The sequence below is a fragment of the Cygnus olor genome, chromosome 9 (assembly GCF_009769625.2).
Source record: "Cygnus olor isolate bCygOlo1 chromosome 9, bCygOlo1.pri.v2, whole genome shotgun sequence".
NCBI lineage: Eukaryota > Metazoa > Chordata > Aves > Anseriformes > Anatidae > Cygnus > Cygnus olor.
In genome coordinates, this window is record NC_049177.1 from 4085961 (window position 1) to 4113415 (window position 27455).

The 27455-nt window shown below is 43.9% G+C and overlaps 1 protein-coding gene across 5 annotated transcripts in view; it reads right to left on the minus strand.

Moving 5' to 3' along the window:
* The window catches only part of NYAP2 (neuronal tyrosine-phosphorylated phosphoinositide-3-kinase adaptor 2), a 140709-nt gene that overhangs the window by 49999 nt on the left and 63255 nt on the right, over positions 1-27455 (minus strand). For all 5 annotated transcript variants that reach the window (XM_040567108.1, XM_040567107.1, XM_040567109.1 and 2 more), the window contains one exon: positions 6167-7264. In XM_040567108.1, the coding sequence (XP_040423042.1) occupies positions 6167-7264 (1098 nt within the window). The remainder of the gene's footprint in view (positions 1-6166; positions 7265-27455) is intronic.

Below are 27455 nucleotides of genomic sequence, written 5' to 3' on the forward strand. Positions count from 1 at the left end.
CACAGCTCTTCTCCTGAACATGCACTTACAAGTGGGCACCTGAAGAAAGCACTTTTGATGCTGCAACGCTTAAGCTTGTTTCTATCTCAATGAATAGTAGCTCAGGGGCAAGAACAGAGACTTCTTCAGGCTTTAACTAAATGCAACAACCTATGGTAAGCCCACATCCTGCCTGTGGTGAGTGAGTGTCATCCTCATCAAAGCTGGTGTTCTCCTTCACTCTAATCCACTTCCCGCGGCATTTCCCACTGCTCCCTCACCTAAGTCTCTTCTTTCAGATCAACTTTCAGGACTGTCAAACGAGATGTGACTGCTGTGACCACCTGGTCTAACCCCCTGTATATCATGGGTCATTAGACTAGAAAATACAACCTCTAGTGGAACAGCTGCTTTGCTTGTGATGGAGAAGCCAATACACCTCTGGCTCAAAAGTACAGCATCATTCACGAATAATTTCAGGTATGCAGTGTTATTTCTGTTAAACTGTAGCTATCTCAGACTGAACAGAACATTCAGACTGCCTGCAATCAATGGCTATAAAGGGCTGAAGGATTAGGATGACAACCCTCTATATAAAACCACAGAAAATATATTAACCTAGAGGTTAGACATTATTTCAGCTTCTGAATTTCAGTATCTGATTCTGACTGTCAGCTATGCGGTAGCTGAGGAATAGCGGTATGGAATGGAATAGCTCTAACACTTTCTACGGCCAGCCTAGTCTTGTAGGCAAGCCCTACCCCTTCAGAATACCAGAGGCTGAGAATGTACCCAAATTTTTATAAAGTTCAATGGCATATCAAGTCCACCTTCCTTAAGTCAGCATTTTTCATTCTAACTTCATTAGAAATACATAAACTGAAATCCTGCCCTACGTCCCTCATCCTGCGTTTAATGCACAGAGGCGTAGGTTAAGCAACCAAACGAACCCCGTGAGGAGGATTTGCACTTGACACATTTCCCAAACTCTTTTTCCAACATGCTGTTCTACCTAACGGGGACCCCAAAGCTATTTTCAAGCTCTCTGGAAAATAATAGCATAAAAATAAATAAATAAATTAAAAAGTGCATTTAAAATGTTTCCACTAGTACTCCACAAATTCTTCATGGCAGGGCCTCAGCTGTCTGAAATTGGAATGAGCTCCTTTTTAACAAGTTGAACCATTTTTCCTCTCAGCCCTCCATTTACACAGTATTTGTCAAATTATAATAAAATATTTTAGATTCCTAACACAGTGGGCACCAGCCAAGAACAGGAAATCCTAATAATCATCCCAATTTATAATCACTTTAACTGAATTTTCAAAGTAGCACGTTCACAAATTTACTCCCTGTTTGTGACTAAAAGCTGAAGAGGGAAACTCTCCATTGGCAAAACCCAGAAGGTACAAAGCCCCGCAGAGCAGCTAGGGAAAACAGCAGCAAACTGCCCTGCACCGTGTATGCCAATCTCATGCATCGTGCACAGGCTCAGAGCATGCTAGATAGGTGACTATTAGGTGCAGTTCATTAGGAGGAACATGTACAAATTTGCTCAAATCGGGCAGGAAGTTCCCAGGAAGTCAGAAGGAAAGTGGAGCCTTACCGAATGGAAGCAACCAGTACACAAACAAAAAGGTTTGGTCAGCTGTGGCAAGGGTTTACAGGACCATTTTGCCCAGAAAAAAAAAACTATGAGTGCAGCTCAGATACACAGCAACAGCTTCTGTGCTTTGCTTTCCAGTAGGTAGGTGTGCCTGTATGTGAACGAGTTCAGGTCGGTATTTTCACGGAGCGCTACGTGTTTCTGTGCTGCAGAAAAGACAGACACAGCAAACAGCTCCAGAAAATCGGAACACTATTCCCACCTTCCCTGCCTCCCTCGCTCCCTAATTCCAGCTTTCTGAAGGGCATGTGTAACACAGAAACTTAGTGAATATGCTACAAGGAAAGGCAACGTGGTGGTGTTCAGCATGGCTGGATACAGCAGCCATACACACACCTTCCAAACGCATTAGGAAAGTCCACCGTGTATCCCAACGACAGCAGTTGGCACTCCTTAAACAGTCTTCTCTAACCTCCGAGACTGACATTATGCTTTATGGGGCTCTGCCAACTTTAGGGCATGCTACCATGTTACCTCACACAGTCACTGACAATTAATAACATGTATCTTTTCTATTCTTTCACATTTTTCGTGCTTGACATCTTTCTTCAGTTTTCTGAAGGGTTCTCTCCATCCTTCTGCCTTTCTTTGCGATCTTCCCTATTTTCATTTCTGATTTCCCCTTACAATTTATTTTCCTTTGTTCTTCTCTCTCCACCTTCCTAATTGCGTCTTAATGCATATTTAGGAAGCTAACAGCACACAAGAGAACTTTTACGGGAACAGAGCACAGTAAGTGAGCTGCCTGTAAAATCTAGATACGCACATCACAACAGCAGCCTGAGGATGCCGAGCGCATTTGGTAACTTGGCTGGGGCTTCACCAGAAGCTCGTATCTTCAGAAAATGTGGCCCTGAGGTGACAATCTCCTTCATATCACTGATTTACCCCAATTTCCCACTATTGTAATTCCAGTGAACTTGACAATAATAAAATGGAAGAGGGGGGTGGAGGGAGGAATGCCAGAAGAACAAAGAAAATAATACAGAAGGGGGGACAAGGGCAGCTTTACATGACTGGAAATAGGGTTTGTGCAGTTCCCCTCCCCAAAAAGAAACACACGCAAAAATGCCACGAAATAAAAGCCAGGGAATAAATTCTGAGTCTGGACTCAGGTGCAAAATTTCCGCCAAGTCAGTTGCAGCAATAACAATAAAGATGAGAGAGAATTTTCTCTGTAACTGCTGCAATATTTTCCAAATACACTCATCTGAATATAAAATTTAGTATTGTGCTATTTTTTTGGACTAGCATATGGCAGTGAGAGCTTCAGACAAGTCACAGAGGGCTGAGTCTTGGAGGATTCAATGAGAAAGTTACTTGAGATGTGCTCAGAATAATTTCATATTTTAGAAGCACATATTCTTAGTTTCTTAGCAGAATTTCATAAAGCCACATAACTCTGCTCTTCTGTGTTTTTCTCTCTTTTTTTTTTTTAATTATCCTCTGGATTATGGAAATCTTTCTTTATGTGGAGACCAAATTACAGTAAAGCAACAGACATAAAAATGTGGCAGTCCCAGTTAGTCCCATGCTATGCTTTTGCTCTCTCATAGTCTCTCTCATAAAAAACTAATCCAGAACTGAATGAGTGCCTTAAGCTTCCAGTGTGATTTACAGGAGCAAGATTTCTTTAACACATCTTACGATTAGTCCAGTATACCCATGGTATCACTACATATCATTATGGTGAGGAAATGTTGTAGTCTGAGCACGTTCTACTTTAAAATCCCACAATTTAGATTTATTTTTTTTATGGTGGATCATTTCAATACAAAATTGCAGGACATGAAATGCTAGCCCTGTATGTGTTTTCTATGCATCCTAAAAGGACTTCTATAATATCTAAGTACAAACCTGGTTCTTCCTCAGTGCAGTAATCCCATAGGATTAAGGCATACTGTAAATACCAGACGAATTACAATCGGATTAGGTGGGCAGTCAGTTCATTTACTCAACACAGCTGCACTCCAGAGTCTTTTCACCACTGGCATCCATTTATAAAATGAATGTTTTGTCCTTAAAGTAAAAGAACAAGGTTTCCATTTCATGACTCTTGTATTACCATTCATGGCCAATGACGAGCACATTTTTACTTCCTAAAGAGGAAGCACAATGCTTCTTGAGAGGCCAGTAAGAAAAGCTGCTCTTGGTACAGATCTGCAGGGCAAGATTTATTTTAAATTTATCACTGAGATGTCCTTTGATAGTCTGTATTCAATTTCAGTCAAGTGGAATATAGAGATCTTTTTGGAGTTAGGTATGGGACAGAAGCACACGCATTGCCTGAAATTTCCCTGGACTTGCCACACTCACTGCAGGTATTTTCACAGGTTCCAAACCTAGTACTTCTGCCAACATCAGTAAGCATAAAACCATCAAATCTGTGAGGCTCAACACTAGCTCTGGCGTAGCATGGTGTTTAGAGAGGACTTCTGGTCACTGCTCAGTAAGTAGCATGTTTAATAATGTTCAGTTTTGTCTGCATTTTGCCAAACTCTCTCTACCACTTCACTGCAATTATTTATAAATGTCACAGCACATCCCTCATAATTGTTCCCAATTGCAAAAATCACCTTACCTTTTAGGCACAGTTTTGCTTCCACCCAACATATCTGGTGTTATTGTATTTTTATTACTGTAATCACTTCATAAAACCCTACTGAATCATGGAGCTATGGCTCATATAACAATATTTATGATTGCAGGCTATAAAAGTATTACAGCCAGATAAGGAGAGTTGCTGCCCTGACTCATATTCTCAGTATCCCGCTCACTCTCAGTATCCATTCTCACCTCCACCTTCTGATTTCAGTCATTATTCCTGATTTGCAGAGACGCAAGAATAAAACTGCAGGGGCTGAGGCAGAGGAGCCCATAAATGAGGAGGAAGGCTTTGTACGCCAACCCAAACCATTGCCACCGAGCTCCTCCATACTTACCTGTTTGCACGTACTCGCTCAGCAGCTGAGGACGGCACTGATGGGCAGCCCAGTTGAGCTGGTGGTGATCGTGGACATGCAGGAACCAAGTGAGCTGCTTACCAAGGAGAGGTGTTAGAGGGACACCAGTGCAGTACCTGGTACCGCAGGCACCTCATGATCAACCACTGCTCACCTGAGCTTTGGCACAACCAGCACTATGAAGAGCAAGGTGACCTGGCAACACCAGCCTAGCTTTCTGTGACCGAAGCAGATGTGAAAGGCAGATGCAACCTGCCCACGAAAACCTGGATGGGGAGTTCTTGTGAGCTCCCTGAGTGTGCCCCAAAGCAGCGTGAGCTAAGGAGTTCAGCCGTGACCACTCTGCTATCAGTAAGGTAACACAGCAGCGTAAACACAACTGGAAAGGCAGTGGAAAATTCACCTTTTCTGCAGCAATATACTAGCCTGGAAACAAGGATACCTTCTTTTAACAGCCACCACAGTTTGTCACATGGCACTTTATACATTACAGCTACCAAATAGGTATAACACTTGCACAAACATAAAATTGGCCGTTCTCCAAAAAGAGCTTTTCTTTTAGGCAGGCAGCAAGACTTCAAATTCATAAACTGATTTTATGGAAGTCAGAGGAGAAAGTGTACTGAGCACACTTTGCTCTCTGACAAAAGGTGTTACGGCTAACATTCACGGCAAGACATTGCCTTTGGCACCACTGAGCAGGAACATTTCTTTGCACCAGAAACACTGGTGCCAAGTTTTGCTTTCCCTCACGCCTCTGACTCCTGCTGATTTCATTAAGAGTTTCCATATTTCACTAACTCAGAAGGCGTGCTTTGTGTAAACCTGAATGCACACGGGACAATGGTTTTACGATACAGTATATTCAAAGTCAATATTGGCTTAAGGTTTTCCTGCACAACTTCCTCCTGTACTTTTCTCTGTGTGCGGTTAATGTGTTTTAGGTCATGTTGGTTTTGAGATTGATTCACACAGTATGGCCTCGCAAGCAGTCACACTACCACAGCTGAAAGAGATACTCCGTGGCACAGCACAGAAGTCGTCAGCAGGAAGGAGGGGAATGGCTTAAGCTGGTACTTCTGGTTTCCACCATACACGTTGTGATCATTGGAAAAGTTAAGGGCGATAAATCTGTCTCTGCCAAAAAACAACTACAGTCTGGTTATTTCACTGCAGACCTCTTGGACAATCACTGCATCTTAGCATCCGTTGCGAAATTAAGAATGTGAGATACTGAGAGGACCCTAACTCACATGAGACCACTATGACTGTGGAAAAGTTAACGAAACTGACTCCTTTCTCAAGACTGAGCCATGAATTGTACTCCTGCCTGACAGGCTTCTGTAGTAAGGTATACATGCTTAAAAATCTTTACATTATAACCATATGAAAACTAATTTTAACAATAATTACTTTTCTTCTAGATAAAAATATATATAGATATACAGAATTCAGACTTTTGAGGGATTTGCTTTTTGCAAATGTTTGATTTAGTAAACTACAGTGGAAGCTGTTACTCTGTGAGGAAGAATGAGGAAAAAATATATCAAGAACTTACTTTCTGCAGGTTCCTTAGATCTTCTGCCACTGGAGGACTTCCTCAGGAGACTTCGTCCTGAGGTAAAGAGGCTGGTTAGTTCCTCCAGAGGACTGGTAGGTGTCCGAGAACGGGAACCACTCTGAGATGTCGACCCATACGTACTGACCGAGACATTTACCATCTTTCCTCCTTCTTGCAATGTATTTCTGGCTGTAGAATGAGGCACTGATGGGGAGCTTCTTGAGAGACTTCCTGAATGTACAGAGTCATAAGGTGGAGGTCTTTTGAGGCTTAAAGGGGTAAGAGACCTACCCATACTGACAGGAGAGGGTGAGGCAGAGTGACTTTTAGGATAACCATGTGGAGACTGTGTTCTGTATAAGGTAGAAGGATGAGGAGGTGAGGAGGTGTGCCCAAGAGTGCTAGTTCCATGAGATACTATCTGCTCTTTCTCCAGTTTTTGATGGCCTGGTGTATGAGGTGGCAATGAAGATGGAGAAGCTCCAGCTTGTTGTTTGATGTAAGACACATTTTCTAAAACGGGAAGCTTTGTGACCTCTAGCGGAGTTAGAGGAGACTCATCAGAATTTGGGGAACACTGCACTGGTGCTGGTGGGAACACCAGCAGTGGAGGTCTGTGAGAAAGCAGATTTGGAAATGGTGGGGGTATATCACAAAGCAAGCCCTTGGGAGTAGATGGCACTGAAGACTTGGTGAAATCTAGGTCAGGCACTGTGGGAGTAGCACACTGAGAAGAACAAGTGTGATGGTCATATTCACATTGACATTTTGAATCTTGGCCTACGTCATCAAATATAGGGTATTTCATCTCCTCATAGACTGCTTCACTTTGGTCATCCTCATCTTTTTTGAAGTCTCTGAGTATATTCCCAACCATTTCGATATATACAGGCTCTTCTTCCTCTGTGTCTGGGGCAGGACTGCTGACCTGTGACAAGGAGGCATCCCTAGTGAGTGGTGTCTTCATAGGGCCATGCTTTTTGATATAAGTTTCATCAAAAGATGTGCTTAGCTGAGTGTTTGGATTTCGTTTCGGTTTAGGAGGTGGAATCTTCTTTGTATATTCATCACTGTGAGGTCTTGGTTTGGCTGACGCTGAAAACAGAACAAAATACAAATTCATCAGAAATATTTAACAATCTTTATCAAACATAGGATGTGTGTTACAGTGTCGTAATTCTGGAATGGATTTACTGGGACCAGCTTGTTGCTGGTTCTCTCTAGTATTACAGCAGTAGAACACTAGTAGAACACTAGAAAAATAACATCCTATTAAAAAACAGTCCTAATCTTTCCTAAGGAGGTTGTGACTCTCCAATATTCAGTAGCTAGTAAGCACTTCCATTTCTCTAAGACAACTGTTCTCTACCTAACTCTTTGGACAGGGAACTTTCCATTTTTAAATGTTATGCTTTTGAAATACCACTGTAGGATTTAAAAAAAAAAAAAAAAAGTTGCCAAAGACATAAAACTAAGTATCCAAATGAACTCCTTATGGCTGCAAGAGAACAGTTAAGATGCTGGGCTCATACTGGAATGACAATGATGCAACTCTGCAGTAACACAGTGATGAATCAAGACTTTTTTATTTGTAGTAACTTTTTGCATAAAGTACAACAATTGTCTGAGCACTGATTGAGAAAGGAAACTCTAACATACAAATACTGTAAAATGTACTGTTGGGATAATCCTAATCATTTGTCTGGATTCCATCCTATGGCTTCACAAGACTTCAGTGAAGTCAAGAGGAACAAAATACCTCGCAGATTCAGATCGTTCCCAAACAGGTTGTATCTAGAAATGAGATCATTTTATCTGTGAAATTACAAATCAAAATAGAGTACCAAAATTAATTTGAAATGACAGGTTAAGGGTTTCTTAAAAAAACATCCTGATGAATTAAAGACGAAACTCATTTTGTTCTCTCTCAATGAATTTTTAATAAAATATCTCATTAAATGTTGGGGTTAATAAAATATCTCATTAAAGGCTTGGCTGAAGTCAGTTTTTCTCCTTTGTGGACTCAACAAACTAATTCAGAAATTAAATTTACCACGTATACTAAAACTAATTAGTATTCCAGAGGGTAAACAGTTCTTGCAATGAAAGCCTTGATACCTCTTTTGTAAGTTTCTCAGTTTTCAAAAAATCCTAAACTATAGGCCAGCTTAGAATGGCAGCTTTCTGGTTTTACCAGACAGTATTGCTCCTTGCAATTCACTGCTACGGATGTGTTGCTGCAAACTCAGCATTCAGAGAATTTCCAGATACTATTTGCTGACACATCAGACAACAGCTAGTGAATATCTGTTGTTAAACCAACCAGGCAGCGCTCATGGAGTTAAAAATCCTCTTTTAGAAACAGCCTCAATTGTGCTCCTACAGCCAGCAGCTCTGCTAGCTGCAAGGCAGCATTTTGAGGTCTGCTAAGACACCGGCTGCAGGTGGAAGGTGCCTGCACAACAGCATTTTACTGATGTGCTTTGGTCAGTGTCAGAGGAGGTTTCTAATACCATATTACTGCTTTGTCACTCTTCTGCTTTGATCTGCTAAATAACTCCTCTGCAATTCTTAAAAAGCATAGTAATAGAGGCAGATGTTAAACAAGATTCTAGCTTTGTTTAGTAGTAAGAGACTTGAATGTGGGTGTGTACACATATATGATGTAACAAGACCACTCTTCTTCAATGCATTTGTTTAAGTTGAACATATAACTAAGAAAAGAAAAAGAAATGTAGCCAAAATTAAAAAAAAAAAAAAAAGAGAAAAAAAAAAACACAAAGAATGATACTATGCTTTCCTGACAGTTCCAATTAATGTGTTCCACTTTGCAGCAGGCTAGGGACATGCAAAAGCTACTACAGATAAGTGCACTTGGTAGCTTGATAGTTTTTCACTTTGTGGATATATCCTAATGCACTTTAAATTTGTCTTTTTAATTAACCCAAATTAATTTTCTTGAATGTCTTAGAATAGACTTTGGGGAATGAGATGTAGGCTACAGGAATCATTTGGGCTTTGCAGCAAGTATTACTCCTCATGTATTTGACAATACTATCAGATTTTTCTTGCTCTGCTCCAGCTAAATCACCATTCCCTTTCTATTTAGTATGTTATTTGTATATTACATTCATGCAAGTTCTACTGACACAAACTTGATCTCAATCCTCTCCCCACACCTCTGTTAAACTCATTTGCATCCCTCGCAAGCACAATGTTCTTCAGACTGGCGTGATTAAAATGAAGAGGCCGTCAATGAGACTGGCACAAACTGCCTGAGCATTTCTGAACATTTTGCACAGGACCTGAACTCTGCTTTATACCGGCTCAAGGATTACAGACTTCGCTGCATTTGGAGATTGTGTATTTTGTACAGAGGGGCTCCCTGCAGGCTTCAGTTCCCTATGCACCATAATTGTTTCCTGCTCCTCTGCCCTCCGTAGACCACTGTTCCCTATTCTGTCTTCTACGTCTCTTATGCCGCTGGTGTCACACAGAGAGTGCCATCATAGACATATCCCCGCTCTTCCATCTTTTATCTGGAGAGATGATGATGGACAAAGTAAACAAAAAGACACTCTTGTGCTGGAGGTGATTCAATGCCAGGCATTATGCTAGCATTAGGTGACACTAATACCAGTGTCAACTGGTATTTTCACTTAAAAATGGATAAAAGTGGTTAAGAGCACTGTGTTTTCCAACAAATTGCTAGAAATAGCATATATTGCCTCTTTTTGTCTTCTATTTTCACAATTTTTATCCAAGCTGATGAGGTTCTGCCATGTGGTCTAGACCTTTCCCGAAGTGTTGGGGTTTGCATATACAACAGTCAGACATTACTACATTACAGACAAGGAAATGAGAAATGTCATGGAAAAATGAGTGACATTCTGCCATCTCGTCTTGTAAAGTATTTTTGCATGGGTTGAAATTAACTGCCACACTGACACACACAGCATTCTCATCTGCCATCGGGTGATATGTAGCATTAGCCTAAAATATCTTGGTGACATTATCAACAAAAAGGTCAAATGACCCGGTCCTGCTGAATGAACCACAGGATAAAACATGACAAGGTGAAAGATTTGCTTTCCTCTTTCTATTCAAAGCATTTTTCCTCTGCCATAGTTTATTTTATTAAAGCATCTATTGCCAGTATGTTATGGAGATCTTTTTCTCTCCTTAATAAAGAGGACTATTAAAACTAAAATTTAAAACTAAATTCTTTAAATACTTTACAAACCTTGTAAAAGTACAGAGTTACCTCCTATATTCTACTTAGAGTGGGAACATTGGGTCCTGAAAGACTTCCTAGAGAAAATACCAGAGCAAAGAAATCTTTTTATCATGATTGGGAACAAAGGAGCTGCTCAACACCTACTCAGAACTCCCTTCAGCTGCAATGGGGCATTCAGGAGATAAACTGAGTTAGCTTCAAGAAGGCTACGATGCAAGACACTTACTGTGTTTAATGAACTAAGGTTCTACTCCGAAATACAGCTCCATAGCAAGGGCTGCTCTATGGCACACGTGGTTATGGAATACCTGCTCACAAACTCCTGCTCTGTCCCTGAATGACAGAGGAAAAATAGCAATCCCGTAACTGAACAGAGCGGTGCAAAGCTAGCGAAAGGAGCAGGGAGTATTTGCACAGATCCTGTGTTACCAACATTTGGCAGGGATAAATGTGCATGAATGCAGAAGGCCTGGCAAGAGCCCATAGCCAATGAGAAGAGATTATTTGGCAGTCTCCTGAGAGGAGCAGGCAAGATTGCTTTAAGTACTTGACATTTATCAGGCAGAAAAAGCATTCAGTGCCTGCTGGGAACATAAACTCCTATGAAAAGCAAACTATGCTGACATATTGGTGATACACACTGCAGTGGCGTCTGCTCTAAACATGGAGTAATGAAGAGCCTTTCAATATGGATTTCCATGTCCCCAGTTCATCTGTCCCCAGAAACCTGCCCTGAGGATCAGCCACCAGCACCTCAGAGCACACGGGGCCCGATCCAAAGCTAAAAGGAAGAAATGAAAGTTCCTGTGGACTTTGGTGGGCTTTGATCCGGGCTGTGCCTCCTCAAGGCGCTGCTCTGACAGCCACCACTGCCACTGAAGTCCAAGAAAATGGCTGAGACTGCAACTCCTCCGCTCCAGGGACTGTCCATATGTCTTCTGCAGCGTGCTGTGCATTGCTACAATCTGGGGGATGCTGAGGCATGGAAAAATATTACAGCTGGTCTGTAACTGGAGTTTTCCTTTCTGGAGGATAGTGAGAATCTGTCACAGCTTTTTCAATCAGAAATAAACTTGTTCTTTGTTAATTCTCCACAGGTGAGAAGTCCCAATTAATCATGACACTGAGTTTCAAAACAATGTTCACTCTTTTTTTTTTTAATACTATAATCCCACAGAGGAAGTGTATGAAGATAACTCAAGGCAATGACACATTTGTAACAAATAGTTTTGAAAATAGAAAAAAAAAGTAAAGCATTTTGCTTCCTTCCCCGAAAGCTCAGAAAGCAGGACATTACCATACAGTCACCTCACTCCCCACAGTCCTGTCTTTTTCACCCTCCCTCTTTGATTTTGGTGGAAATGCACTGTTTGATAGCTCTTTTTTGGAAATGCACTGTATGATGTTTGACTCACTGTATAAATTCCACTTTAAAAGTGTACACATACCAAGATAGACAAGTCTGGTTAGTTTCTCACCCTTGTAATACCATTTTTAACTACCAAGCTGTGAACTGCTGAGACTGGCTTGATGCAGCTCTTGTGTTCAGACCGCTGAGTGGGCTCAGGAGGGGAGAAGCCCCCTGCCGCTACTGCTCCACATCGCCATGCCTAGGGCAGGACAGCACTCCCGAGGGAGAGCTTCTTCATGCGAAAACAAACACTGTTACTCCAAATATCAAATCTCATCCAAAACCAAGCAATTTTCCAAAAGGTAAAAAAGTATGCCTGGAAATTTTTTCTTGATTTCTTGATCTACTTGTAAACAGAGAATGAAGCTGAACAGTCGTTAAGAGAGCACGCTTGGAGTCAGCACAACCTGCAGAAAGCAAGAAGCGGCTCACAGCCGTGGGTTCCCCAAGTCTTCTGTGGTCCCCACACACTGCTGCAGCTGGGATGGGGAAGCAGAGGGCACGGAGCTGGCGTGCTCAGCTGCAGGCTGGCAGAGCCATGTATTTTCACATGTTCAGTTTCTCCTGAAATGGGCATTTTTCCAGATCTCTCCTCCCAAAACAAAAGTTTGTGGATTTTCCTTTTCATCTCCAAACAGGGCAGTTCCCTTCCCTCCCCCCTTTCCTCTCCACAAATCCCACATCTTCTCTATAAACCAGCCTCAGGGATCCCCTCAGAGAGATTCTCTGGTTTTCAGTCAGCTCTATTTTTCTCCCCACCAGGGTAAGTCATAGAGTAAGATGAAGGCAGGGACACTTTCTCCCCCTGCCAGGTGCCAGCTCCGTAAACTAGCCATGCAAAACTGCCTGACAAAGCCCCTGTGGGCACTTTTATCACAGAGCACAAAACAGATACGCTGCCAGGGCTGCGAGGAAGCAGTGCACACCTGGGGTGCGAGGAGGAGGATGGCTCGGCAGCTCTGCCACTACCCTGGCTGCAGGAGTTTGGGTGCTGTGCTGAGGGTCCTATTTTTTGGCAATCTGAATTGCCAAAACTACCACAGCTGAAAAACTGGAGGCACCACAAGCCTTGCAAATAAAACTGACCTTCACTGAGTTTACACTTCCTGGGCAGCCACTGCCTGTATTTAATAGCTTTCTACTACCTAGCAATTATCCACCTCTAATAAACTGCAAAGAAAACCAAACATAAGGCAGGAATAACTTCAGTTCTGATCTGGAAGCAAGCAGCACAGTGCTTAAAATAGCCTTATGGAAGCCCTACTGAATAAGCAGAATATGACATTTTTGAAATGAGATATTTGTAGCGCAAAGGTTACGCATAGCTTTCAGACATGCCCAGATGATCTGTCTTTCACAGTTAATTTTGGAAATACAGAATGCTGCTTGTCATCCTATCCTCTTGAAGTATTTTTTTTTTCTTTTTAAGGAGAGAGAGAAATATGAAAATGTTAGCACTTTTTTTATTATTTGCACACTCTATAAGGAATGAGTGAAAACATCTAAAAACTAAAATGGATTTTATCATTTTCCATAGTCCTTTAGGTGTTTACCAGCTCCTGTAGTTCAGAGACCAGGATGATTTATTGCATTGTTCACTCTAACAAACAGAATAAAAATATGTGTAACAGGAAAATTCCTTCCTTTCAATTTCTGCAAGAGGACATAGCATTCAATTTATTTCTAAATGAAGGAATGATTTGAGGCCTAGCAAATTTTGAAATTCTTAAAAATGTTACTTTAAATGCAGACGGAATTAATCAGGCTGCATTTTGAGGGGTACCTCTATCAAAAAGAGCCTCCAGGAGTGAAAGGAAATGGAATTTCTTTCATTAAACACTGAACTTGCTGGGTACCCAACCAAAGACACATAGATTATGATTTACAACACGCAATTTAACAGAGAAGATCCAGCTCAAATGTAACACGGAACCTCTGTGTGTGTGTGTGTCAGTTCAACCCTATAAGTAATCCCGCTGGCTTTAATGAAATAAACTGCTTGTTCAAAGTTGCACCTGATTTTAAGTGCATTTGTGCACCAGTGCTTACATTGGGTCTGATTTCATTATCTCTGTAGATGAATTTTGAATATTCTTAGGGAGACTGAATTTAAAAAGGCACAGTCCTCTGAACTGTGCAAAAAATGGGCACTGAGGAGACCTGAGCTTAATTTCTATCTCTGTCATCAGGCCACGGGGCCTCGGGTGTCATTTTAGCCCTTAAAGCCAGTTTTTCACATCTTTTGCTAGTTTAACCTCTAAAGTATTTTAGGAAATGGATTTTTTTTGTTGTTTATATCAATCCTTGCACAGTGGCTCCCATCCTTGGGACGCCATGGTAGAAACAAAAACAAATGTAAATGCATCTATCGGAGACCTGGTGTTTTGAGCAAACATCTTTTCTTCTCCAAAGAATTTTCAATGGCAAATGTTCTTACACCATGAACAGCCAGAAAATGTACACACATGGAGACATCTTAGCAAATGACTACAGAAACGTCATTGCTGGGCTGCAGTAACGTCAGAGAGCATCTCTCTGTCACGAAGAAAAACTGGCTTTCAAAATAGCACCGTTCTCATGGACACCAGTCATTTCCCTACGGGTTACCTCTTGCTAGTGGGAAGAAAGCAAAGAGGGAAAGAACACGGAAGGAATAAAAGAACCATCTGATTCATTCGAACACCTCCGCAAGCAATAAGTGGTTTCAGCACAATGATTTCATGCAGAACATATTTCTTCCACCTCCTGGATCTATTACCTCTTACTGGAAATTATTTGGGCATTTAAAGAAGATAAAACTGTACTCAACATGAAAGGACTAAAAGTCAGTGTCATAATACTGACACTAAAATAGCAATACATACTAATGCTAAAATAATCCTCAGATGTCTCAAGGCTATGATTAAGGAGACTTCTTCAAAAGTACTCAGGTCCCTTTATTTTGGCTACAACTTCTTCCAGCTTTTAAAACGATGGATATCTATTCTAATTCAAAGTGTTGGAAACCTAGAGGCTTCCATGGTGATACTCCAGAACTGAACACCTGTATAATAGCAGAACAGGGCCCTGCAATTAAATTCCGTTCTGCACTAATCCAACAACACAACTGATGCAACCAATAGGCACCATGGTTGGAAGACACGCTGCTGCCAGACTTGGTTTAGCCCTTGCATCTGAGCCAAAAAACAAAGTTGCAGCATCAATGCCACGGCTCTTTACGGGCCATATACACCAAGTGAGCCACATCTGCCTGGGATTCACGAAGCCAACCTGCTGCCGGAGCCTGGACCTGGAATGGCGGAGGCTGGAGGTCCTTTGCTCCACATTATCAAGGTAAGGGGAGATCCACAGACGCCAGGAAATTTCAAAAACTTTGCACTCTGGCATATCGGCATGTTGGAAGGAGCCTGTCCCCACACTGCCAAGCTCCATGCAGAGCGACTTCCAGGCTTTCTCCTTCACAGCCCTCCACTGCTCCGTGCATTCACCTGATAAACCGAGCTCTGCTCAGCAACCTTTCCCACAGTAAAAGGTCTCCAAAAAGCTTTTAGAAAATTACGTGACTAAGCCTCCTTCCAAATGCCCAGCCCCATGCCTTCATATACTTTGAACTTCATATCCTAGTTCTTTCAAAGAACACATAATTGATGTCCTCAGTTATTCTAGATAACATTGAATAGGCAAAGGAAGAAAAAATAAAAAAAGTGTTGTGAGAAACAATTACAAAATATTTGTGATCAAGCCTTTCCGCAATACTCACTGAAGCTAGAAGCTATTGGTCAGTCATCACAGCTCTGGAAAGCCATCACAAGCAAGAGTTGGGGTAAGTAAAACAAAAAGCAAAGCCAATTTGCATCATCCTCCTTGTAAAGGAAAATTGACAAATTGAGTGTAAATGGAGGTAAACAGAACCTCACCCTAACTTCTTTGAGGTTGCAATGATTCCTCAGTATCCATTTAGAAAGATATCCTTGAACGAATACACCTAGACACAAGGGGCCAGGATCTATTTCATTACATGGGTGTTAAGTTGCAGCAATTCCTGTGGAAGCAGACTCTGAGAGAAGAGGTGGGAGGATAACCGGGGAAATGGGAATCTGAGTAAAGGATCCTTACACTACCCACACAGCACCCGACGTTGCTGCTAAAGTGTCTGTTTGTTCCGTTTCAGATAGCTTGCAGTCCACATGTGAAACAGATTTTGCAGCCTGTGCAATGGTAGCACTTAAAAAAAAAAAAAAAAAAAACAAAAAAACAAGGACTGTATATAATCACAAGGATTTCTAGATATAGAAAGGCAATTGGCATGGCAACTCACCAATAGCAAGCGTCATTAGTTGAATTACATGAAGAGTATGTGAATAAAACTACTGATCCGTACTTGCTGAGAAATTAATTTACTAAGCATATTCGCTTGTTTGTTTGGGGCTCTGGTGCTCTTCTGCAGAAATCTGCGCAGAGTTGGAGCACTGAAGAGTTAAATATGGTCACAATGGAGTATGGAAAAGCATCCAGACAACAACATGAGTGAAGCCCTTCAGTTTTAAAATGACATTTATGGTATCTTCACTGTCACCTTGGAGATGGAATCTGAAGAGCTTTCACCATTTTATTGTAAATTAATTGTTATCACTCTATTCTTACAGCTACCCACAAACTGACTGCACCTCACACTGAGCACTCGGGTTGAAATCAGCCCCCGCCACCCTCCACCCAGCATCTTCATTACGGAACAGCCATTAGAGCCCGGTTCCAGTGCAGCTGTCATCCTGAGTTATCTGCCCCCTCCCCTCTCCGCAGCTATCCATCTCCCATTCTCCAAGCACCTTGCAAAAGATGGTGAGGCTCTGCATTTTGTCTTACAGGTTGTGCTGTGTGATGAGCTGAGCCGTGCATTAGACACCGATGTCACATCAGTTCAGTATGTATAGGACACCACTCCGATACTACTTGGCCTTGGAGGGCATAGGGGCTCTTCCATGCGAGATCTGCTGCCTGGAAGGCACCAATGGCCCCTGCAGTGTCACTCTGCAAGGCTCACATGAACAAAGGCATATTCCAGTCTGAATGCAACCCCGGGCTTCATGGGAAGAACACTCGTATCAATTACTAGTCATCGTAGCTGAGGGAGATGACGTGTGAAAGCATCACTTGCCGGACTCCAAGGACTTCTTGGAGAAGGAACAGTGCAGAGGCTTTCTGGTCCCATGCTCACAGAAACACTGAGTGGAACTGATCTCTGCAAGAGTTCCCAACTCAGTTATTTCTAATACAATACCTACACCCAAATACTAGAGTTTGAAATGATTTACAGAGTAAAAGGGAAAGAATGAAATCAAGCTGGAGAAAGAGCAAACACTTAATGAAACAATGAGCTTAGCTCACTTACTTCATTTGTTTAGAACAGTATCTTGTATTTGCTGACTTCACTGTTGCTTTGGCCCATAAAAATCCTGCCCAGAATATTAGCTGTGACTATATGCAAATACTTGAATAATTTATCCAGAGGTATGTGACTCTTCATCTTGTAGATCCCCGGTAACGCCTATCTCCTACTTACAGATACAGTAAGTAGGTCAAACCCATTACTCGCTTACATAAGTAGCGATCTATTTGCCGAGCTTCTAAAATAATTGCAGCCCATTAAATCAAGCTGGCAGACCCACCGAGGTGATAGTGTGCATAACACTGACCCCTTGGGGACTCCAGCAGGAGCCACGGGCCCCACTACTCCACAGGCCTGGCAGCGCACCAGTGCCACGGACCCAGCAGCCTTCCCAAGCCGCTCTCCCCTCAAGTCTTGTGGACTGTGTACGATTCTTTTCCTTAAGGCTGCAGTACGAAAAGCCTCTCACTGCTGCTGACTGACATATCCGGCAGGCCTGTCCGCGATGATGTTCACATTTCAAAACGAAGCGCAATGTTGATTGCAGGGGTCAAACGAGTCACCGCAGCAGGAGTGTCAGGGAAGCAAATAACCCGCACTGAGCAAGAGTTCATGCAGAGGGGCGCTCCGGCCTTCCCCAAAAGGACACAAGGTGACCCTGCAGAAGCAGTTTCTGCAGATTGTCACTGGGCATCTTTTGGGGGGTGAACATAATGATAGCTGAAAGGGACAGAGCATTGTCAGAGCAGCTCTCAACCACGCAGCATTGCCTGGAGACTTAACACCTCCATGGTCAGAGGCTGAGCATTGCTGGAATGCTCTGTGCAAACGGCTTTAGGAAAAGAGCCTCGCAGCTATTCATTTTACGTCCTTCTCTGCAGGGGTGACTCCTCTCTCCTCCTCAACTCTAAATAAAGTGTTGACAAAATCACAGACAAGCCACACATCATCAGCTGCCTCCCCCTCTGAGATTCTCGGTGCGCCTGGCATCCATCATTTCACATTGCTTGTTTTTGCAGAGTGGTCAGCTGAAACTAGCAGAGCCAAGTGCTGCTCTATAAGGGTCACGCAGCCTGGCCTAACCACCATAAATTCACCTAGTATAGGTGCTCTGTACAGTACCATTTTGGTGGTGTTGCATGCGGCTCCAGACAAGCTTTGAGGGAATTTTCTACTGTTTCAAAGGCCAGACTTATCCTCATTGTGCCACCTGCGAAGTCAAATGGAGGATGAAAGACAAAGATGGAGCACGAAGAGGAACAGAAGAATTGCTGCCAGAAGCTGTTCCAACCTCACCCATGACTGCCAAACCCATTTAGCTCAGGCAGCACTTAAATCAAAGGGTTACTTCCCATCTTATTCACCAAAATCCAAGAATTAAGAGACTTCCATTGTCATTAGCAGAAACCTAATCTCATTAAAATCTTCCCAGTTGAGGAGACAAATCACCTGTACACTTGTAGCATTACCATACTGATCCTAAGTCAAGATTTACAGAGAAGCCACTCTTTTGTATTCTACCAAGAACATAAATGTTCACGGGGAGGCAGTTGCCTTTGCAGTCAAGCATGAACGAGAAGATGCCAGGAATCTTCTTCATCCCAGAAAGCCCTGTTAGGACCAACACCCCACAGGTTATACTGCTCCCTACAAAGAGCTGAGTTTTTCCAGGCATGTTTACGCTCAGAGTCCTGTACTTGCACTACTGTTTTGGTTTTACTACTAGCCATAGAAGGAGCTAGAATTACTCAAGTGTTACACAAAAACTGGTTGAGCATTATTCACAGAATCACAGAACCACAGAATCGTCTAGGTTGGAAGAGACCTCCAAGATCACCCAGTCCAACCTCTGACCTAACACTAACAAGTCCTCCACTAAACCATATCACTAAGCTCAACATCTAAACGTCTCTTAAAGACCTCCAGGGATGGTGACTCAACCACTTCCCTGGGCAGCCCATTCCAATGCCTAACAACCCTTTCAGTAAAGAAGTTCTTCCTAATATCCAACCTAAACCTCCCCTGGCGCAACTTTAGCCCATTCCCCCTCGTCCTGTCACCAGGCACGTGGGAGAATAGACCAACCCCCACCTCGCTACAGCCTCCTTTAAGGTACCTGTAGAGAGCGATAAGGTCGCCCCTGAGCCTCCTCTTCTCCAGGCTGAACAACCCCAGCTCCCTCAGCCGCTCCTCGTAAGACTTGTTCTCCAGACCCCTCACCAGCTTCGTCGCCCTTCTCTGGACTCTCTCGAGCACCTCGACGTCCTTCTTGTAGCAAGGGGCCCAAAACTGAACACAGTACTCGAGGTGCGGCCTCACCAGAGCCGAGTACAGGGGGACAATCACTTCCCTAGACCTGCTGGCCACGCTGCCTCTTATACAAGCCAGGATGCTGTTGGCCCTCTTGGCCACCTGAGCACGCTGCTGGCTCATATTCAGCCGACTATCAACCAGTACTCCCAGGTCCTTCTCTGCCAGGCAGCTTTCCAACCACTCATCTCCCAGCCTGTAGCGCTGCTTGGGGTTGTTGCGCCCCAGGTGCAGGACCCGGCACTTGGCCTTGTTGAACTTCATACAGTTGACCTCAGCCCATCGGTCCAGCCTATCCAGATCCTCCTGCAGAGCCTTCCTACCCTTGAGCAGATCGACACACGCACCTAACTTGGTGTCATCTGCAAACTTACTGAGGGTGCACTCGATCCCCTCATCCAGATCATCGATAAAGATATTAAAGAGGACTGGCCCCAGTACTGAGCCCTGGGGGACTCCACTAGTGACCGGCCTCCAACTGGATTTGACTCCATTCACCACAACTCTTTGGGCCCGGCCATCCAGCCAGTTTTTAACCCAACGAAGCGTACACCAGTCCAAGCCACGAGCAGCCAGTTTTTTGAGGAGAATGTTGTGGGAAACGGTGTCAAAAGCCTTACTGAAGTCAAGGTAGATCACATCCACAGCCTTTCCCTCATCCACCAGGCGCGTCACTTGGTCATAGAAGGAGATCAGGTCCGTCAAGCAGGACCTGCCTTTCATAAACCCATGCTGACTGGGCCTGATCGCCTGGTTGCCCTGTAAGTGCTGCGTGATGACACTCAAGATAATCTGCTCCATGAGCTTCCCTGGCACTGACGTCAAACTAACAGGCCTATAGTTCCCCGGGTCTACCCTCCGACCCTTCTTGTAGATGGGTGTCACATTTGCTAGCCGCCAGTCGACTGGGACCTCCCCTGATAGCCAGGACTGCCGATAAATGATGGAAAGCGGCTTGGCCAGCTCCTCCGCCAGTTCTCTCAGTACCCTCGCGTGGATCCCATCCGGCCCCATCGACTTGCGTACATCCAAGTGCTGTAGCAGGTTGCCAACCATTTCCTCGTGGATAGTGAGGGCCACATCCTGCTCCCCATCCCCTTCCACCAGCTCAGGGTACTGGGTATCCAGAGAACAATTGGTTTTGCCGCTAAAGACTGAGGCAAAGAAGGCATTAAGCACCTCAGCTTTTTCCTCATCCCTTGTAACTAAGTTTCCCCCCGCATCCAGTAAAGGATGGAGATTCTCCTTAGTCCTCCTTTTGGTGTTGACGTATTTGTAAAAACATTTTTTGTTATCTTTAACCACAGTAGCCAGATTGAGCTCCAGATGGGCTTTGGCCCTTCCAATTTTGTCTCTGCACAGTCTCGCAACAGCCTTATAGTCCTCCTGAGTGGCCCGCCCTCTTTTCCAAAGATTATAAACCCTCTTTTTTCTCCTAAGCTCAAACCACAACTGTCTGTTCAGCCAGGCCGGTCTTCTTCCGTGCCGGCTCGTCTTTGGGCACGTGGGTACAGACCGCTCCTGAGCCATTAAGATTTCCTTCTTGAAGAGTGCCCAGCCTTCCTGGACTCCTCTGCCCTTCAGAACCACCTCCCAAGGGACTCTGCCAACCAGTGTCCTGAACAGCTCAAAGTCAGCCCTCTGGAAGTCCAAGACAGCGGTTTTACTGGTCCCCTTCCTGGCTTCACCAGGAATAGAGAATTCTACCATTTCATGGTCACTCTGCCCAAGACAATTCCCGACCACCACATCTCCCACCAGTCCGTCACTGTTTGTGAACAGAAGGTCTAGTGGGGCACCTCCTCTGGTAGGCTCTCTAACCAGCTGCGTCAGGAAGCTATCTTCCACGCTCTCCAGAAACCTCCCAGACTGCTTTCTCTGGGCTGTGTTGTGCTTCCAGAATATGTCTGGGAAGTTGAAGTCCCCCATGAGAACAAGCGCTGATGATTTTGCAACTTCTGCCAGCTGCCTGTAGAACTCCTCATCTGTCTCCTCATCCTGGTTCGGCGGTCTCTAACAGACCCCCACCAGGATGCTTGCCTTGTTGGCCTTCCCACTGATCCTAACCCACAGAGACTCAACCTTATCAGTCCCAGCCTCAAGTTCCACAACATCAAAACACTCTCTAATATATAGAGCCACACCACCACCCCTCCTGTGCTGCCTGTCCCTTCTGAAGAGCCTATAGCCAGACATTGCAGCACTCCAGTCATGAGAGTGGTCCCACCACGTTTCCGTGATGGCAACCAAGTCATAGCCTGCCTGCTGCATGATGGCTTCCAGCTCCTCTTGTTACCCATGCTGCGTGCATTAGTGTAGATGCACTTCAGTCGGGCCATTGCCTTCTCCCCCGGCCTTGCCATTGTTCCCCTGGCACAGCTCCAACAGGCCTTATTTCAGCCCCGTCCCCCTTCTTACCCAGTTTAAAGCCCTCTCAATGAGCTCTGCCAGCTCCTGGGCTAGGATCCGTTTTCCCCTTAGAGACAGGGACCCGTCTGCAGCCATCAGGCCAGGTGCCGAGTAAAGCGCCCCATGGTCAAAAAAAACAAGATTTCTGTGTTGGCACCAGCCTCTGAGCCACGTGTTAATCAGGTGGGCTTTCCGTGTCCACTCTGTACCCCCCCTGCTATTGTAGGGATGGACGAAAACACCACCTGTACTCCCGCTCCATCCACTAACCGTCCCAGTCCCCTAAAGTCCCGTTTGATAGCCTTCAGGCTTCTCTCTTCAATATTATCACTGCCAGCCTGGACTATCAAAAGCGGATAGTAGTCAGAGGGGCGAACCAGGTTGGGAAGCTTTTTGGCATCATCTCTGACCCTGGCCCCAGGGAGGCAGCAGACTTCCCTATGGGTAGGGTCAGGCCGACAAATAGGGCTCTCTGTCCCCCGGAGAAGGGAGTCGCCTATAACAATTACCCTTTTGTCTTTCTTGGTGGAGGCAGTCTTGAGACGTGGAGTTGACCTCATCGCCCTAGTTATCCTCCTGGGTAGACTTTCTATGACTAGGTATCCTCCTGGGTAGACTTTCTATTCATGACTACCTCAGAGAAGTGGCGGAAGCCATTGCATATATTACACCACTGCACTGGGAAAGGACGTTAAGTGATGTTTCTTGATGATAATCTCTTGATCATCCCCCAGCTTTTTACTTCCTGCATTCCAAGCACCCCCCAAACACAAACCAAAACCAGCTGTAAATTGCACCACATTGGACTTCAGGGGATGTGCTTCTTGTCTGAGATGCCAGCAGTTCAAAGTTGTGGCCACTAAAATTAGCACAAAAAATGTGTTTGCGCTTGTTTTCATTTTTCTTTTATTTGTTGTTTGTTTGTTTTTCCATGCATCTTTGAAAAGTCCAGGCTTGTACACACTGACCTGCAGGCAAGTTGATGGCATTGCAAAAAAGAAGCTGTGCTCTGCTGAGCTGTCACTGCTGCACACGTTATCCCTACAGAACACTGTTTGCACACATACAAACTGAAAAGCATAAAGTGCCAAACACAGTTCCAGCATGTCAGGCATATGTTGCTTGATGTCACCCAGTATTAAGCCAAGTGGAAGAGATGAAAGCAGCAATTCAGTGCACCAAGCAAGACTATTATACTCAAACAGTCATTAGAAAGAAATTACCAATGAAACAGGATAGCCATGACTGGATCTCACCTGGAGACAGACTTCAATCTCTTCAGATGTGATTCTGCTAAGCACCATGCCTTCCCAGCAAAGCCAACATGAGAGTAGGGTGCTTGGCCCTGGTATCAACCTCTTGGGAGGAAATGCTTTGAGTGTTTGGTCTTCACTCCATAAGGACTTGTCTCATTTGTTTGTTTAAGGGAGAGTGGAGTTAGGGCGCCAGTGAAAAATAAGGTAAGATAAAGAGGTGGACATCCAATGCATTTGCTGTGGAATAAGCACTGCAGCTGTTTTCTGTTCTTTAATCCCAAATGACTTTCACCAGCCACCTCTATTGCCACAGACCAGCTCTAAGAGTAAACAGGGACTTTAGGATTTCAGCCTGATTCCTCAAGCCCTTACTCATTTGTCCATAGTGCCTTTAACAGACAATGCCAAAGAAAGTATGGAAAATAAAAATGCAGTATGAGCATTCCAAAATTATTTTTGTAGTTTCACAGGCATTTCATTTTACTTAACGTATTCCGAAGGGCTGTCAAAATGAGGCAAGAGAATTACCTGGATCTCTCCTCCCCTCCTCTCCTGGCCCTGATTTCAGGGCTGTTCAGTGATGCAAAATAATGCAAGAATCTAGTGTTTCATAGGATTTCAGCTCACAGGTGTAAATGCTGAGAAGGCCCATTATTATGGTTCCCTGAGGTATAAATAAAATAAAAAATGAAATACAGTCACAAATATTATGACTTAGAGTTTTTTTTCTAGCAATATTCCAGACTTGACATACAGTGACTTGACAATAATGAATGGATTTATTGACTCTATAACCTTCTAGTTACATAGGGGCTGTGTATCGAGGCTGCAAATTAACCATGCAGTGGCTGAAAGCACCCACATGACACCTTTCTGCACAGACTTTCTCTTCATTGAGGTCCTTCTGGTAAAGATTATTGATTCACACCTCAAGAGCACAGCTGAAGTGCTTTCAGAGCTGGGTTGGCTCTAAAAGCAGCCTAGTGACCTTCATACAATGTGAAATCTGTGCTAATACTCTCTCCCAGACCCAAGCCAGCTGCACGAACAAGTCACTCATGTTTTCTTGCGCTGTTGACATGTCCAGGAATTGTGGTGACCCTATATAATCAGTGAGCCTCAGGATGCCAGCATCCTGGAGTCTCCCTCTCAGTAGCTTTGTATTATACTCAACAGTGCTTTGAGGCCCTATATGGTTTGCTAATTCTGGGGTAAAATGGTGTGAATTCTCAAGCACAGTTTGGACCATGGGCTGCAACCATGCTTATTAACTCCCCTGAGCCCTGCAGAATACACTGCAGAAAAACCTACGTGCTCTGCAGGAATCACCTGAGTTTGGCAGGGCTTACTAGCCTTAGCTCAGGGATGTAGCCTCTTCCTGGACTGGCTGCACTTGTAGCCAACCTGGTAAATCAGCACAACACTCCCTGTACTCACATTATGAAGGCTTTTCCATTATCAAGAACATCACAGCTTCCATCACCCTAGAGAGCAGAGAGAGATCTGTACTGCAGGGTGGCTGCACATTTAATTTTGTGCTTTTTTCAAAGGTGCAGTATCTCTCTGAGCAAATGAGTTACATCCTAATGTGAAAAGAGACATGAGAAATACGTGAAGCAACTTTGTTAAATTAAAAAAGAAAAAAAGACACTAAGTACACAGGATAGACTAGCACAGCACTGCTAAAGTACCAACTGCCGAGTCCTGGCACAAGGCAACTCCCAAGTCAGTAACTAGATCTTCATGTCTTTTACCACTGCATGGTCTATTTTCTGTTCAATGCTTGCAACTTCCATTAACGTTAATGAGTATGCATATGTGCCTTGAGGGTAAGAACATACTCCCTCTGTGGCTTCAAAACTTGTTTATAAATCCCTCCAAAAATCACATTGTGTTCATTGTTCTGCGCAGAAAGCTATTATAACAGCTATTAGAACCGCTGCTTCCATTCCTTCCTTCCCCCTTGCCCTCCCTTATCTGAGGGACCAGAAAACAGGCCCAAAAGATGAAATGGTGCAGGAAATTGTGCGCACAGGCAAGCAACCCAGCTCTTGGAACTGGCATATGAAAATCAGCTCGCTGCAAGGAGGGACAAACTGAAATCTTGTTAAAAAAAGGAAAAAAGCACCAAAAAACTACCACTCCCCACCCCCAAAAGCAAAGCCTTTGAAAATCTCAAAGCTATCAAATGGTAGTGATTAGACTCTTTGCTGTGTGCCTCCTACTAGAGAGCAACTCAGCGGGAACAAGCTGGCATAGAGCCTGGAGGCATTGCATCCATCCCTGCACCACTCGGGCACCCAGGGCAGACCTCTGGAGTCACTTATGGCAGCTATTGTCAAGAATCAGATGAAAGTAGGGGCAGGAAAACCAGTCCTGCTTTACGCATGGCTGCACACTGTCTGGCATCACACCTCCATAGCTAATAGCCCCATGGTGCTGCACACCCCCCTGCTCCACCACAAGGCACGGTGATGCTACGAGGTGGCTACGAGGGAGCCTAAAATATTCCATTCTGCTGCCTCAGCATGGGGCTGCCAGGTCTGGCAGGAGGCGAGCCGACAGCCCAGAAGCAGTAACTAGTGCCCGTGGCTACACCCACCAGAACTCGCCTGTCAGTCCCTTTAGACTTGCTAGGTCTGAGTAGGGCTCATTAGTGATGTTTCTTCCTTTCGTAGGCACAGATGAAAAGATGCAGGAGTAAGATCTGGCTATAAAGAAGGATATGACATGGTCCTGCAGAGGACACTATTTCAAAGTTTACGTTGAATACAATGTTAGCTAAGGTAGGAAATAAAAGGAAACCAGCACCTTGTAAAAACAGTGAAAGCTCTAACTCCCTTTAACCCAAGTTCTGTTTAATGACAGTAGCAAAAGTTCAAGTTTACAACACAGAGTCACCAGTGTAGCTGACAGAAAACTAGATTTATGAGAGAGACCAGCTGGACTGCAACCCCACTTACAGTTATTGTAATTGCTTCTCTCCAGAGGAAAATCTTCCCTACAAGTCACCCACTTTTAGAGATTACTGAGCAACGGAGAGAGGCTGCCACTGCGTGGCCTTAGAAAGCAGCACGAAGGTTATCTTCTTCCACACCAGGCACTCAGGAGGAAAGCCCTGAACAAACTGAGTGGGTTCCAGAGGTGGGGTCCCTGCAGCATTTTCACTTATCAGACCTAAACCTCCCATGGGCTCTGGCAGGAGCAGAATTACAGTGAACCATATTTTCTGAGTCTTAATGGGCATTTGTGTGCATGTTTATGTGTACACACAAGCACAAGCAACTGGCATTTACATTATATATAAATGCGTATATTATATATACATAAATTACACTATTATATATATTTTACATGTATGTGTTTTTATTTATATATAATGTAGATGCCATCCGAATTACCCAACAAGTTCAGAAATTTTTAACAAAAATTATCTTTCAAAACACAATTCACTCATCACTCTTCATTCATGTTGGTGCTGCAGTAGGTTTGGAACTCTTTCTTGTGGAAAAGCAATGATCACATCAAAAACCACCACTTGAGGCTGGTTACGTTCACCAATTATACTGTTGTATTACTTCCTTTTTCTGTAAGCTTGAGCACATCATGTAGTTAAACTCTTGCATTTTCTCATTAAAAAGCCTCTCAGGATCCAGATTAGATATGCCTTCCGTGCTGAAATATGTTATTTAAAATTACCCAGTTCAGTTCACTTCTCACTTCCAACGTGTGATGTAAGGGGCACAGCACATTTGTTTGCTGTTCCTACCAGGGTTTGAAAGCTCTGCAGAAAGGCAGCCTACGTTTCTAAAAACAACTTTCTAGAAATCTGTCTCAGAGAAGAAACGTATTTTGTGGAAGGCTTTCAGTGAGTGCATATGGGAGGTAGCCGGAAGAGCAAAAAAGGAACAGTGAAGCATAGGAGGGGATACAAAAGCATGTGTGGCAACACACCAACAAAATTAAAGTTAAGAGGAATCAGGCCTTCGCTTTGGAGACCACTCTTTCAGGCAGAGCCAAGGTAGACCACAATGAAACACACAAACAGAAGCGTTATCACACTGCTGCATAATGAGACAGGGTTAACGTGTATCATTACAACTTAAAAATCAGTTTTTCACACTCCCACAAATTTGGAAGCAGGAGCACTTATAGAAAAGTTTACAGAGCTTCTGAGGCTGTTATGGATGCTATTTGTGTTTGAAGAGGAAAAGGTCTTTCAAGCTCATGACCAAATTTTTCCTGCCACTTCTGCAGTAAGGTCAGGCTCATATTCA